The sequence below is a fragment of the Tamandua tetradactyla genome, chromosome 10 (genome assembly GCF_023851605.1).
Source record: "Tamandua tetradactyla isolate mTamTet1 chromosome 10, mTamTet1.pri, whole genome shotgun sequence".
Taxonomy (NCBI): Eukaryota; Metazoa; Chordata; class Mammalia; order Pilosa; family Myrmecophagidae; genus Tamandua; species Tamandua tetradactyla.
In genome coordinates, this window is record NC_135336.1 from 3,584,594 (window position 1) to 3,599,338 (window position 14,745).

Consider the following 14,745-nt stretch of genomic DNA (forward strand, 5'->3'; position numbering starts at 1 on the left):
ATTTTATTGAGATTTTTACATCTATGTTCATTAGGGAGATTGGCCTGTAGTTTTCCTTTCTTATAGCATCTTTACCCAGTTTTGATATTAAAATGATATTAGCTTCAAAAAATGAGTTAGGTAGAGTTCCTTTTTCCTCAATTTTTTTGGAAAAGTTTGAGCAGACTTGGTATTAGGTCTTTTTTGGAATGTTTGGTGAAATTCCCCTGTGAAGCCATCTGGCCCTGGGCTTTTCTTTGTAGGAAGATTTTTGATGACTGATTGAATCTCTTTACTTCTGATTGGTTTCTTGAGATCTTCTATTTCTTTCTGAGTCATTGTAGCTTATTTATGTGTCGCCAGGAATTTTTCCATTTCCTCTAAGTTGTCTAGTTTGTTAGTGAATAGTTGTTCATAGTATCCTCTTATGATTTCTTTTATTTCTTCAGGGTCTGTGGTAACACACCCCTTCTCATTTCTGATTTTATTTGCATCCTCTCTCTTTTTTTCTTTGTCAGTCTTGCTAGTGGCCCATCAATTTTACTGGTTTTCTCAAAGAACCAACTTTTCATTTTATTGATTCTTTCTGTTGGTCTTTTGTTTTCCCATTCATTTATCTCTGCTTTAATCTTTGTTATTTCTCTTCTTCTATTTGCTTTGAGGTTAGTTTACTATTCTTTCTCAAGTCCTCCATGTTTGTTGTTAAGTTCTTGATTTTTGCTCTTTCTTGTTTTTTTTTTTTAATATAGGCATTTAGGGCAATAAATTTCCCTCTGAGCACAGCCTTTGCCACATCTCATAAGTTCTGATAAGTTGTATTCTTATTTTCATTCATCTCCAGATAGCTACTGATTTCTCTAGCAATTTCTTCTTTGACCCACTGGTTGTTTAAGAGTGTGTTATCTAATCTCCATATATTTGTGAATGTTTTCATTCTTTGGTGATTGTTGAGATCCAGCTTCATCCCATTGTGATCAGAGAAAGTGCTGTGAATAATTTCAGTGTTTTTAAATTTATAAAGATGTGTTTTGTGCCCCAGTATGTGATCTATCCTGAAGAATGTTCCATGAGCACTAGAGAAGAATGCATATCCTTGTGGTTTGGGGTACAATGACCTATATATGTGTGTTAGGTCCAATTCATTTATCAAGTTATTTATCTTCTCTGTTTCCTTGTTGATCTTCTGTCTGGTTGTTCTGTCTATAGAGGAGAGTGGTGTATTGAAGTCTCCTACTATTACTGTTGAAACATCTGTTGCTCCCTTCAGTTTTGCCAATGTCTGTCTCATGTACTTTGGAGCTCCTTGATTGGGAGCGTAAATGTTAATAATTGTTATATCTTCTTGGTGAATTGACCCTTTAATTAGTATATAGGGTCCTTCTTTGTCTCTTATGATGTCTTTACATTTAAAGTCTATTTTGTCCGATATTAGTATTAATAAATACTAATAAATTAGTACTACTAGTAAAATAGTAGTATTGCAGTAAATTCCTAGTAAATTAGTAAATTTAGTCCATTAACATTCAAAATTCTTACTGGAAAGGTGTTTCTTGAATCCACCATCTTATCTTTTTAAATTTATTTGTCAGAACTATGTATTCTTTTCCTTCTTTCTCTTTGTATTTTTGTATTCTTTAAATTACCCTTAGTGTGGTGCTCTTCAATTCGGTGTCCTCTCCTGTCTTTTTTTTCAGTTGACAGATTTCCTTTTAGTATGTCTTGTAAGGCTTGTGTCTCTTATTGACAGTTTCTTTCAGAACTTATTTGTCTATGAGAACTTTTTTCTCCCTCAGTTTTGAAGGACAATTTGGCTGGGTATAGAATTCTTGGCTGGAAGTCTTTCTCTTTCAGGATCTTGAATATATCATACTACTGCCTTGCCTCCAAGGTGCTGGCTTAGGAGTCTGAACTCAGTCTTATTTGGTTTCCCTTGTATGTATGTAGATTGTTTTTTTCTTCCTGCTTTCAGGATTTTCTGCTTTTATTCAGAATTTGACAGACTGATTAGGATGTTCCGTGGGAAAGGCCTATTTGGATTTATTTTGTTTGGAGTTCGTTGGGCTTCTTTGACTTGTATATTTATGTCCTTTATGAGGGTTGGGAAGTTTTCCCCCATTATATCTTCAACTTCTCATCCTTTGCCCTTTACTCCTCTCTTCTCCTCCTGGAACACCAGTGATTCTTATCTTTGTGCACCTTGTTTTATCTGTAATTTCTCCGCGATCCGATTCAATTTTTTCCATCTTTTTTGCCATTTGCTGTTTTGGGTCTTCAAAGTCAGTTATCCTGTCCTCTGTATCACTTATTCTTTCTTCTGTCTCCTCAAATCTGGTGTTTTGTGTCTCTGGTATGTTTTTTGTTTTGTCAACAGAGTCTTTAATCTCCATGATATCTGCTATTTTTCTGTTTACTCTTTCAGATTCCTCTCTATGTTCTTCTACTGTCTTCTTGATCTCCTTTATGTCATTTGCTATCCACTTATTTTATTAACTAGAGTTGTATGAACGTTTTATTAGCTGTTCCGATGTCTGTGTCTCCTCTGGTGTTTTAATTTGGTCATTAGGCAAGGCTATATCTGTCTACAGTGTGATAAGCTTAGTGATTTGCAGCTGGATTGATTTACTTTGGGAGTTGATTCCTTTCAGTAGTCTAAGGCCTTGTGTTTGTGGGATGATTGTACAGCAAGGAGCAGGATACAGGGTGGGGCACTCAGTGCAGTGATTCGTTTCAGGCCAGGTATAGGCACAGGTTGGGGATGTCATACTGATGCTTGTGAACGTGGGCCCCTGGTGGCCAAGGAGGATGTAGCTGTGCAGGTGTACCAGTATAGAGGGCATAACCCTGGTGTGCCCTGGTCTTAGGCACAGGGCCCTTTGTGCGCATGTGTAGAGCCATGGCAGTAGGTCAGCTACCCCTTCATGAATTGGGGGCAGATATGACCCAGCTGCGGAGGTCAGCACTTTCTCAGAGCTGGGAAGTGAGGCTGAGGGTTGTGTGCATGCTTGGTTCTAAGGCTGGTGTAAAGTGCCGTTCCCAGAGCTGAATGATGTGATTGGGGCCCCGTGCACATGAGTGGGTCTCGGAATACTGTAAACATATGCCCAGACTCGAGGGGTGGTGGGATGAGGCTATGTGACACTATGGACAAGGGGTCAGGGGTAGCCTAAGTATGGAGGTTAGTGCCTGTAACCTTTATGTGCTGGCAACAGCCTCCAGGGAACAGGGTGAGGGAGGGAGTGCTCAGGAGGGTAGCAGGAGAGGTGGGTTGGGCTGCACGCACTTGGGGCGGGGGTGGGGAACAGGTACATGCACTAGGGGTTGGTCGGGTGGGGGCGCCTGGAGCATGGGGAATGGGAGAAGGTGATGAGGTTTGGGTATGTGGGGTGTGGGGTGAGTAACCGGTCATGTGGCTGCACTGGTGAGGGTAGCACACCCAAGGAACGTGGCCTGGCTTACTTCCTAGTCCCCGGCTCCTGTCCATGCACTCCCTCGGGCTCCATGCCTCTGCACCAGGCTCCAGCCCTCTGCCTCTCAGTTTCTTTGCCTCTGCAACCAGGGCTACCACGTGTGGTGCAGAAAGCTCTCCCAGTCAGCCACACTCTTCCGAATCACTGCCTCAGTCGCCCTCCTGTCCCTTCTCTAACTTTTCTGTGGAACAGGGCTAATCTCAAGCTGCTCTATTCGGCCATCTTCCCGTAAGGCTAGCCATTGTTTTCATAGTGAATCTATATAATTCCAGCCCAGAGCAGTAAAACTTGGCAATTTCGATTCCTGAGTGTTTTTAAAAGAGCAATATAATTTCTGTCATATCCTTGACCCTTTCAAAATAGCCCTGAAGGTCAGAGAATCACTTTATAGGTGATATTTACAGTATCCCAGCTTTTTAACACACCAACACATTCTTGGCCCACCCATTTCTCTAATACACTTTCCCCCCAAATTTTCTGAAGCTTATTTGTTTATCTGTTTTTTTGATGATCAGTTCCTAGGTGGTAGGGTCTATCTTGTATATTGAGCATCTGATATTGTACTAAAACTTTTTGGAACCTCAGTAAGCACTTGACTGACTTTTCCATATTGGTAGTCTAACTAGACATTTGTTATTTTTGCACCATCAGTATCTGTTCAACCAATTTGACTATGTTAAATTCATTACATTTATGGTGTGTGGTGGTTTTAAATTTTGTGTCGAGAATTTTTTTTGCAGACAATACATGTAAGAATGAAGGAAAATAGTATTTCCTTCACTTCAGCACAATGATTTACAGGTAGTGTATTTAGAGAAGCCAGTTCTTTGAATACCCATGAAGATAAAATTCTCAGTAATAATCTCATGTCTGCTATCTATTTTCAGATTCAATTTTGACAGTACACTTAAGAATTTTGGAGAATCTCCTAATTATAAGAAACTGTGCTAGTTCCAATGGGTTATATATAGAGAACAAAAACACAATCCCCATCCTAAGTCTAGCAGTGAAGACATACATGTAAATTAAAACTTTTACTACAAGTAGAATGGAATGTTACAGAAGAGGTACAATGAAAGTGCCAACAGAGTGGGGAAAATTAGGAACCTGTTTGGAACCAATGAATCAGAGATATCTTTGTGCAAGACTTGACCTTTGAGGTAATATTGGAAGGCGGAATAGGAGTTTGGATGGGCAGAGCAGGGAAAAAGCATTCTAAGAACATGAACACAAAAGTGCCCAGCCAGTATCCTCAGGGAGTAAAAAAAAATCTGGTGACAAGAGCACAGAGGGTGAGAAGACAAGCTACTATTTCCTTAGGGTCACAGGTTTACTTACATTCTATTCTTTAAAAATTAGGAATCTGCAATAAAAATTAGGAATCTGTGTGATTGTGAAAACCTTGTGTCTGATACTCCTTTTATCTACATATGGACAATTGAGTAAAAAATATGGATAAGAAATAAACAAAGGTTAAAATAAATTGAATAGGTTGAAATACCAATGGTCAGTGAAAGGGAGTGGTAAGAGGTATGGCATGTATGAGGGTTTTTTTATTTCTTTTTATTTCTTTTGCTGGAGAGATGCAGATGTTAAAAAAAATGATCCTGGTGATGAATACACAACTATGTCATGATATTGTGAGCCATTGATTATAACCATGTCAAGAATGTTTGTATGTCAGGATATTTGTATGTCAAGAATGTTTGTATGTTTGTTGTTTATAATAAAAATATATATTTTTAAATTAGGAATCTGGTAGTTTTTGTGGAGGAATCTGTTTGGAGTTAGAGTTTTAAGAAAAGTCTAGTGGTGGTCTAAAAGGGAATGAGGGAGGTAAGATTTGGAAATCAGGAGTTTCTTATAGGAGGCTGTTACAAGAGATGATGAAGAGATTCACCACAGTAAAAGTAGAGAGCATGTGAGAGTGTGAAAGTAGGATCAACAATATTTGGCAATTTATTGGAATCTGTGGGGTAAAGGAGAGGAATACATCAAAGTTGATATAAACTGGTTGACTTCAAGTTGATGGTTCCATTAACTTAGCCTGGAAATATGAGAGAAAGAGCATGTTTGAAAGAAGAAGAAAAATGAGTTGGGCTTTTTCACTAAGTTTAGGGTACTTTTATAGGACATCTAAGAGGAGATGGATCTCCTAGAGGACGGTGAAAATTCTAAGGGCTGGAGTTGCATATTTGAAAGTTATTAGCAAAGACTTGAGAGTTGAAACCACAAGAGTAGCTGAGATAATTGAAAAATGAAAAAGAGAAAAGTGCTTAAGATGATACCTTAGAAGATACTTACATTTAAGAAATAGGCTGAGGAAGAGATGCTAGAGCAAGAAAGATGTAGGATGATAACCTCTTTACCAGCTACTAATCCACAAAAACAGATAATTGGGGATTTTCCATAGCTAAGACATACTAAAATGCTCAGTATGATGTGCTTTATATGTACTATGAAAATCAAGCATTAATATAAAAAAACTCCTGCTGCATAGAATCATCTATTTTAATCTTATTAAACCTTAGTATCAAGTGTTATGGATGATTATATAATAAACAACCAAGGCTGTACAAAAAAAAATTGTTTCATATTTCACAGGAACTCTGAGATTGTCAGTAGCATATCCTTAAGTGCTATTTTTATTTTTCTGAATCTAGATAGAAAAGAAGATCCCTCACTGAATGAGGTTGAAGATGTCATGGTAGAGACAATTGCCCTTTGCCAGAGAAATTCACATAATTTGAACCAACAGCAACGAGAGGTAGGAAAATAACTACTTAGGCATTTAAAAGTCTGTTCTGGTCTGATACTAGGAATTAATTCTGTTTCCACTGCCCTCTCAGCCACCTGAGTTTAATTCACTGGATTTTAATCACTGGTTAGTGCTCCCTGGAGTCCCTGACTTCTGAAGTTATCACAAGGAGTGTCTGGTCTCTTGGGGTTCTCACAAAATCCTTTATATTCTTGGATTTGGCTGTGCTGCAAACTTGAGGTGTGTGAATACTAGCAGTCCTTGTTCTCTTTGGACTGGGATTTTGTATATTCCGTGTAGTGGTACTATGGATATGTCAACATTTATCATCTTCTGTTCCCTGTGGATCAAAGTGAGCATGAGGAGCTGGAGGAAAGCCCCTCAGGGGAAACAGAGAAAGCTGGAAAATTTCAAGGGCATCTATGATCTAGTAGTTCTCAACCTTGGCTTCACATTAGGGTTTCCTGGGGAGCTTTGAAAAATCTCAGTAGTCTGGCTATACCCCAGATCAATTAAATTGAAATCTCTGGGGTGGGATCTAGTCATTGGTATTTTTAGAACTCCGCACAGTTCCAGTATACAGTCAAGGTTGAAACCCACTGCAGTAACAGATCCCAGAATCCAAAAAGGAAAAAAACAAAACCAAAGGGGGTGTAGTTTAGCAACTGGTGCAGATAGGAGTTAAAGCAATGAAGCAGAAACTAAGGGGGTGAGATGTGAATTGACAGCTAAATTCTACAATACTTTTAGATAAAGTTGCAGCATGAGATGGTTTGACTCCTCTGTGTCCGCCCCTCCACAGCTGATTTGTCAGTGCCTCACCTCTTTCCACTGCCCAGGTATCTGAAATGGAAAGCAGTGTTCATTTTTCATATATGTTTAGCCATATATGTTACGAGGAAGATATTAAATCTTGGTGCCTTTTCTGGTCTTATAAGATTGGTAAATTTCTCCTTTAAGTTTATGTCAAGGATTTTTCAAGGTTGTAAATTAGTGAAATCCTTTATGACATAAATTGTGTATAATGAGCACATTTAAATATGAATGTGATTTTTTGTTCATAAAAAAGAATATTTTTGTGAAATGATGCATATCTATCATTTTAAAAAATCATGCAGTGCAGAAAGTTACACAGAAAAAGGGTCTTTAAAAAAAATTACCCTATGCCCATCCTACCACCCAGAAATAACATTCATTTTCATTTGGTGAACATCATTCTAAAAATTTTATGTCTACCAGGTTAATATAATTTTGAAAAAATTGGAACAAATAATGCTTACTTTCAAAAATATAGTATTCAGTTTCATTTAGGAAGCTTTCTTAAAACTGAGGAATTAATGAATTTCTAATAAATGCTTCTCCACTTTACTATCTCTTAATAAATCTCTCTAAACTTTAAAAAAATCTGAATAGTTGTAATAAATTGGAATTACCTAGTTTATATGTTTATAATTACATCTCAGATTTTATAGACACTATGCCATTAAGGAAATTCACATGAACTCATACTTACTACAACTTCTCCTCTTCATCCCTCTTAGTTTTAGTTAGTGACATTATTATTTTACATCATTAATATTTATAGCACTTAAAATCTTTTCTGTATCCATAATTCCCATCATTGTTTAACCTTAGATCTTTATTTAAATAGATTATGGGCTTACCATCTTTATCATGTTTTCCATTCTTAAGTTTTTATTTTTATTCATCTTTTGGTTAGCTAGCTGTTTTTGGACAAGATTATATTTTGATGGAGAAACCATTAGGGTAGAATTCTTAAAGCTATGTTTATACATATTTATTACAAGGCCTTATTTATTTTTGAACCACTCCATCTCCTTTCTAATATCTATTTTATATTTTTCCTGGCAACGTGGGATCTGACTCCCAGGGATGAGCCGGGACCCGGCATCATAGGAATGAGAAAACCTTTTTGACCAAAAGGGGGAAGAGAGAAGTGAGACAAAATAAGGTTTCAGTGGCTGAGAGATTTCAAACATGGTTGGGTGGCTCTCCTGGTCATTGTTCTTATGCATTGTACAGGGATACCCCATTTTAGTTTATGATGTATTGGAGTGGCTGGAGGGAAGTACTTGACACAGCTGAACTGGGTTCCAAGAGCCTTGATTCTTAAAGAAGACTGTGTAACTATTACAGCTTTTACAATTGTGTGATTATGAAAATTTTGTGTCTGATGCTTCTTTTATTCAGGGTATGGACAGATGAGTAAAATAAATAAATAATAGGGGAAGATAAAGTGTAAAAATTGGGTAAAGCCTGTTGGTCAACGGAGTGTTAAGGGGTATGGGATGTATGAGTTCTTTTTTTTTTTCTTTTTACTTCTTCTTGTGGAGTGATGCAAATGTTCTAAAAATGATCACAGTGAAGAATATATAACTATGTGATGATAATGTGGGCCATTGATTGTATAATATGGTTGGGCTGTATGTGAGGAGATTTCTCAATAAAAATATTTTTGAAAAACAAACCCATGTCTGAGTTGGGGTTTGTTTGTTTTAATAAAGGCATAAGATGTTAGTCCTCTTTCTATCTTTTGAAATTTTCACATTTCTAAGAGTATTATTATGCCATTTATTATACAGTTTACAATACAATTAAGATTATAAGATAAGTCAGTCTGTCTTTCTTACACATGCACTTGCCCTCCGCCGCACACCACTCTGTAATCACCCTTCCTGACCCTCAAAAGCTCTGGTTTCTGCTTCATTTCTGAACAGGTTTCATAACAACAACAATAATATTTGCAGCTTATTTTTTTGGTAAATATTGTTTTTGTGAAAATAACTAGACTGTTTTTTATAATACTAATATTATACTTTGAAGGATTTTAATGCTTGTTTGCTTTGTTTTTCTTTTCTTTGTTTTTGTTTTGTTTTGGAGAGAGTGAGAATAAGAACCATTGTCTTTATCTGAAATTTTCTCTAGACCCTAGACTAGCCAAAAAATTTGTAGTATCGGAAAGCTTAATAATGAGTTGTTTGTAATACCTCCTTCCAATATTATCATCAGAAGATTTAATATTATAGAGTATATCCTTAAGTTTAGACCTAAGGAAGTTGGATGGCCAGTCCTTTCCCAAGTAGAATCTCTAATCCCCTCTCCACCTTTGTATATGTATTTATACTGCTACCCCAATGTCCAAAAACTGTGACTTTGTTATGCATGCAATTCCTTAAAAAATGTTTGTTAAATAAATAACATGAGAAAGTAATGCAAGTTTTGTTATGTTGTTCTCTCAGAGGGTAGGATTGTCATTATCATGGATACTTATTTTAGCCTGTTGATTTTTAGAGTTTTGAATAAATTTTTAAGAATCAGTATAATAAAGAGAAAGAAAGAGAAAATATTTAAAGAATTTGGAGACAGATGTCTAATTTACTGGCAATGTGATCTTTGGCAAATTAGTTAACTTCTCTAAGCCTCAATTTCTTATCAAATGAAAATTATAATTATTAATAATAATTTATATTATTGTTACAAGATTGAAATGAGAAGTATAAAGCATTTAACACAGTGCCTGATCTCTAATAGGAATAAAGAAATGATAGATCTATTCCTTTATTTCAATACATAGTTGAAAATGTTTTTAGACTAATGTTAATTCCTTCTCCTGGTCTGTAATGATTTAGGAAATATCAAATAATGCCTGTTATGGGGAAAAAATGAGATTGCCTTTATTTATTATTTATTTACCTTGATTAACATAAATAAAGAATAATTGGGGACAGCTGTGTGCTATGAGAAATTCTCCATTCCCTTTTGTCATACGTAAGGTTATATAGACTTTATCATGATACATTTATACGAAAGTACATAAGAACCTAACAGGAAATGCTGCTTTGGCTCCTTTGAACCTACTCTCTCCTTAGACACATGAGATTTCAATTGCAAGGCTTAGACCTACTTAACTTCAACTTCCTTTTATTTCTCAAGGCTGCATGGTAAAAATATCTGTTCTAGATATGGTCACTCCTTTTTATCTTTTTTCTTCCAATCAAATGTTCCCTCTTTTCTTTTTCTAATTTTTACAAACAAATGTATAAGAGAAGTACCTTTCAACCTATAAAACACTATGCTGATGTTAGGTATTAAAAATACAGGGAACTAGGGGGTGCAATGGTAGTTCAGTGGTAGAATTCTCACCTGCCATGCTGGAGACCCGGGTTAGATTCCCGGCCCATGCGTTTCCCAAAAAACAAGCAAATAAGCCAAACAAACAACAAACAAAAATTCAGCAAATGGCGCTGCAATAACATGGAAAAATATGGGAAAATAATGAAATGTGATCCCACCATACAGCATAAAAAAAAAAAATACAGAGAACTTTGATTTTTCTTTGGTTTCCTCTGACCCTGTAGGCACTCTGGTTTCCGCTGTTGGAGGCAATGATGGCCCCTCAGAAGATGTTCAGTTCCACAGCACCCCATCTGCATTCTGAAGGTAATCTTATCAGAACTGAAATAACTAAGTCCATCTGTACCATCAACTCAATTTCATCTGTGAAAATTTATCATTATATACCTTTCCCAATATTATATTCTTATTATTTTTCTTAATGAAATCATATTCTGTTGGTCTCATCTTTCAGGATCAGTTTTTTTGTGTGGCTCCAGTTATAAAATGTCTTGAATAGTAGTCATCTTTGCAACTTTTTCAACAGTTAACTTGTAAATATCACGCTAGCATTCCTTGGTCAGCTAAGTTTTTAGGAAGCTGTATAAATCTGCTATTTTCCACTGACTTCCAGAAAAAACTGAAAACTCATATTTTAAACTAAACTTAATATTGTTTTATTATAACAGCTCTGAAATCTTTGACCATGCAAGTTCTAAACAGCATGGCAGCATTCATTGCCCTTCCATCAATCTTGCAAAGAATCTTACAGGTGAGTAAAAAGGGAAAAAAATACTAAGTGTTGGTTAATTATGCCTAATATTTTAACTATATATAAAAACTGTAACAGGAAATCTTGGTTGATGTTTAAATGGGTCTCAAGGATCATTACAACTAAAATATACAACTTTCTATTGGTATGCTAACTGGGAGAGAATTATTTTCAGCTGGTTGTGTTTTTCAATAAAAAAGATTTAAAAGGAGTAAATATAGACATTTTTAAATCATGCTTGTTACTTAGTTTTCTGAATTACCCTAAATCTTTGTTTTTAACGTTTTTTATTGTATAGTATAACGTATATAAAAAGCAACAATAGTTTTCAAAGCATTCTTTAATAGGTAGTTACAGGACAGATCCCAGAGTTTGTCATGGGCTACCATATGATCCTCTCAGATTTTTCCTTCCAGCTACTCCAGAATATAGGAGGCTAGAAGGCTTAAATATTTTTTTTATCACCACAATCAACTGTTCTCTTTCTTTTTTGTGAAAAATAACATATATACAAAAAAGCAATAAATTTCAAAGTACAGCACCACAGATAGTTGTAGAACATATTTCAGAGTTTGACAGGGGTTACAATTCCACAATTTTAGGCTTTTACTTCTAGCTGCTCTAAGATACTGAAAACTACAAGAGATATCAATTTAATCATTCATCAATTATACTCATTTGTTAAATCCTATCTTCTCTGTATAACTCCACCATCATCTTTGATCTTTCTATCCCTCTCTTTAGGGGTGTTTGGCCTATGGCCATTCTAACTTTTACGTGTTGGAAGGGTCTGTCACTAATATGGGGGTCAGGAGATGGAGCTATCTGATGTTCTGAAGAGGCTGGGCCCTCTAGCTTTCAGGATTTATCTGGTCCAGGGACCCATCTGGAGGTTGTAGGTTTCTAGAAAGTTACACTACTGCATGGAACCCTTGTGGAGTATTATATATTGCCCTAGGTGTTCTTTATGATTGGCTGGAATGGTCCTGGTTGGGGTTTAGCAGGTTATGATAGGTAGCAAAGTCTAACTGAAGCTTGAATAAAGCAACCTCCAGAGTAGCCTCTCAACTCTATTTGAACTCTCTCAGCCACTGATACTTCATTAGTTACACTTCTTTCCCTCCTTTTGGTCAGGATGGAATTGTTGATCCTATGGTGCTAGGGCTGATTCATCCCTGGGAGTCATCTTCCCCATCGCCAGGGAGACTTTCATCCCTGTATGTCATGTCCCACGTAGCGGGGAGGGCAATAATTTCACTTGCAGAGATGGGCTTAGAGAGAGTAAAGCACATCCAAGCAACAAAAGAGGTCCTTCAGAAGTAACTCTTAGGCATGCCTATAGGTAATCTAAGCTCTTCCGCTACTTACATAAGCTTCATAAGAGTAAGCCTCAAGATCAAGGGCATGGCCTATTGATTTGGGTGTCCCTAAAGTTTGGCAGAGTGTTCTAGTTTGCCGGCTGCCAGAATGCAATATATCAGAATCAGAATGGCTTTTAAAAAGGGGAATTTAATAAGTTGTTAGTTTATGGTTCTAAGGCCAAGAAAATGTCCCAATTAAACAAGTCTATAGAAATGTCCAATCTAAGGCATCCAGAGAAAGATACCTTGGTTCAAGAAGGCCGATGAAGTTCAGGGTTTCTCTCTCAAGTGGAAAGCCACACGGCAAACACAGTCAGGGTTTCTCTCTCATCTGGAAGGGCACATGGCAAACATGGCATCATCTGCTGTCTCGTTCTCCTGGCTTCCTGTTTCATGAAGCTCCCTGGGAGGCATTTTCCTTCTTCATCTCCAAAGGTCACTGGCTGGTGGACTCTGCTTCATGGTTATGCCGTACTGCTCTGCTCTCTCTGAATCTCCCATTCTCCAAAATGTTTCCTCTTTTATGGGACTCCAGTAAACCAATCAAGACCCACCGAAATGGGTGGAGACATGTCGTCTCCTAATCCAGTTTAACAACCACTCTTGACTAAATCACATCATCCAAGGAGATGATCTGATTACAATTTCAAACATACAGTACTGAATGGGGATTTTTCTGCCTTTATGAATGGGATTTTGATTAAAACATGCTTTCCTAGGGTCCAGACATTGTTTCAAACCAGCACACACAGTATGATGGTAAAGTTTAATAGTTCCATATTTTTTCTCCCATCCCTCAAGGGACTTTGCCAATACTTTTTGATTATCTGTTTACTATAATCTAGGATGTGTCCAGGTATTACATTAGGCTATACAGGATTAAAAGACCTCTTTCTTATTCCGGGCTCTCTGTGTTTCAATTGTAAAGCTTTTCTTTATGCCCAAGACTCCCCTACTCTAGATTTTGGCCGGCTTTTTGTCCAAAGCCTTTATAGGAAACATCATCATTCTGCCATTTTTTCAGCAAAAAATCCTGAGCCTTTCCAAATTCATCAAAAAAAGAGCACTAAAAATACATTAAGGTGTATTTTTAGAAAAACTTATGAACATTCTTGGGAACTTGTCAGGAATTATACTTAGAATCCCTTTTGCCTTCCCTCACCTTATATGGTGTAGACAGACACACACACCCCACACAAATCAAACAAGGTACTCCGAACTCTGCTTTCCATCTGATATTAAGTTTCTGGACCTTTTCTAATCAATCTGCATCCTGTAGTCCCTCTCATCACAAAATACGTTATCATTTAAAATGTATTTTTTATACCTTATCTTATTTGAATCTTAACAACTATCATATGTTCAATAATCCTTTGGTATAGACTATTTCTCTTATATCCATTTTAAAATACATTTATCTTAAGATTTTTAATCATATATAAAATAATAATATCTCCATATGGCAGGAATACTTTAATTTACAAAATAAATTAGGAAAAATAAAACCTAAAGCCAAAAATAGGTTCTTTCTCAGTGTATACATTTTGTTTTATGTTGAGCTTTGGTCCCACATTATAATACACAAAGCATAACAAATAAAAATCTATTTTCCTACAGAAGCCTATAATTTTTTTTTAATTTTTCTTTTTTAAGACTTCTTTGATGCTTTTTGATATTTGAAAATCTTTGGTTTGAGTTATCTTAGCATCCATTGTAATTGTATTCTTATTTCTGCTTTCAATTTCATTTCCACTTTAAATGGTTTATAACTCCCACTAATCAGGGGGGTATGCTATTTCTTACATTCCTTATTTGGCTGTATATGATTACTATATTAATAACTCTACCTTAAGTTTGTTTTGAGATTTTTATTTTTTCAAGGTATTTTCACAGATATTATCTCATTTGAAGCCTATAACAAGCTCTTGAGATATATAAGGCTAATATAAAGATGTCTATTGACAAGGAGGAAACTGAAGTATACAGAAGTACCTGGCCTGCCCTATTAGTGGCAGAATCTGAGATACCATTAGAGTCTCCCACCCTTACCTGCTAAGGGCGTCATTTGTATTTTAAAGGAATGCTTAATTAGTAAAGATTTCCCTTTTAAAACAAAACACATACATGATACAGTAGAATAGAGAGCAATAGGGGAAAAAATGACCATTACATCTTTTTCTAGAGCACTTTTTGAGAAACAAATTTATGTGGGGTGCCTGAGTGTGTTCTTTCACAGTTTACAAACAAGTTAAAGAGAAACCTCAGCAGTTACCC

At 36.3% G+C, this 14,745-nt stretch overlaps 1 protein-coding gene across 1 annotated transcript in view; it reads left to right on the plus strand.

Moving 5' to 3' along the window:
• VPS8 (VPS8 subunit of CORVET complex) overlaps positions 1 to 14,745 on the plus strand; it is a 388,458-nt gene that overhangs the window by 288,606 nt on the left and 85,107 nt on the right. Inside the window, exons 39-41 of the mRNA XM_077117773.1 lie at positions 6,110 to 6,213; positions 10,584 to 10,665; positions 11,028 to 11,110. Coding sequence (XP_076973888.1) covers positions 6,110 to 6,213; positions 10,584 to 10,665; positions 11,028 to 11,110 — 269 coding nt within the window. The remainder of the gene's footprint in view (positions 1 to 6,109; positions 6,214 to 10,583; positions 10,666 to 11,027; positions 11,111 to 14,745) is intronic.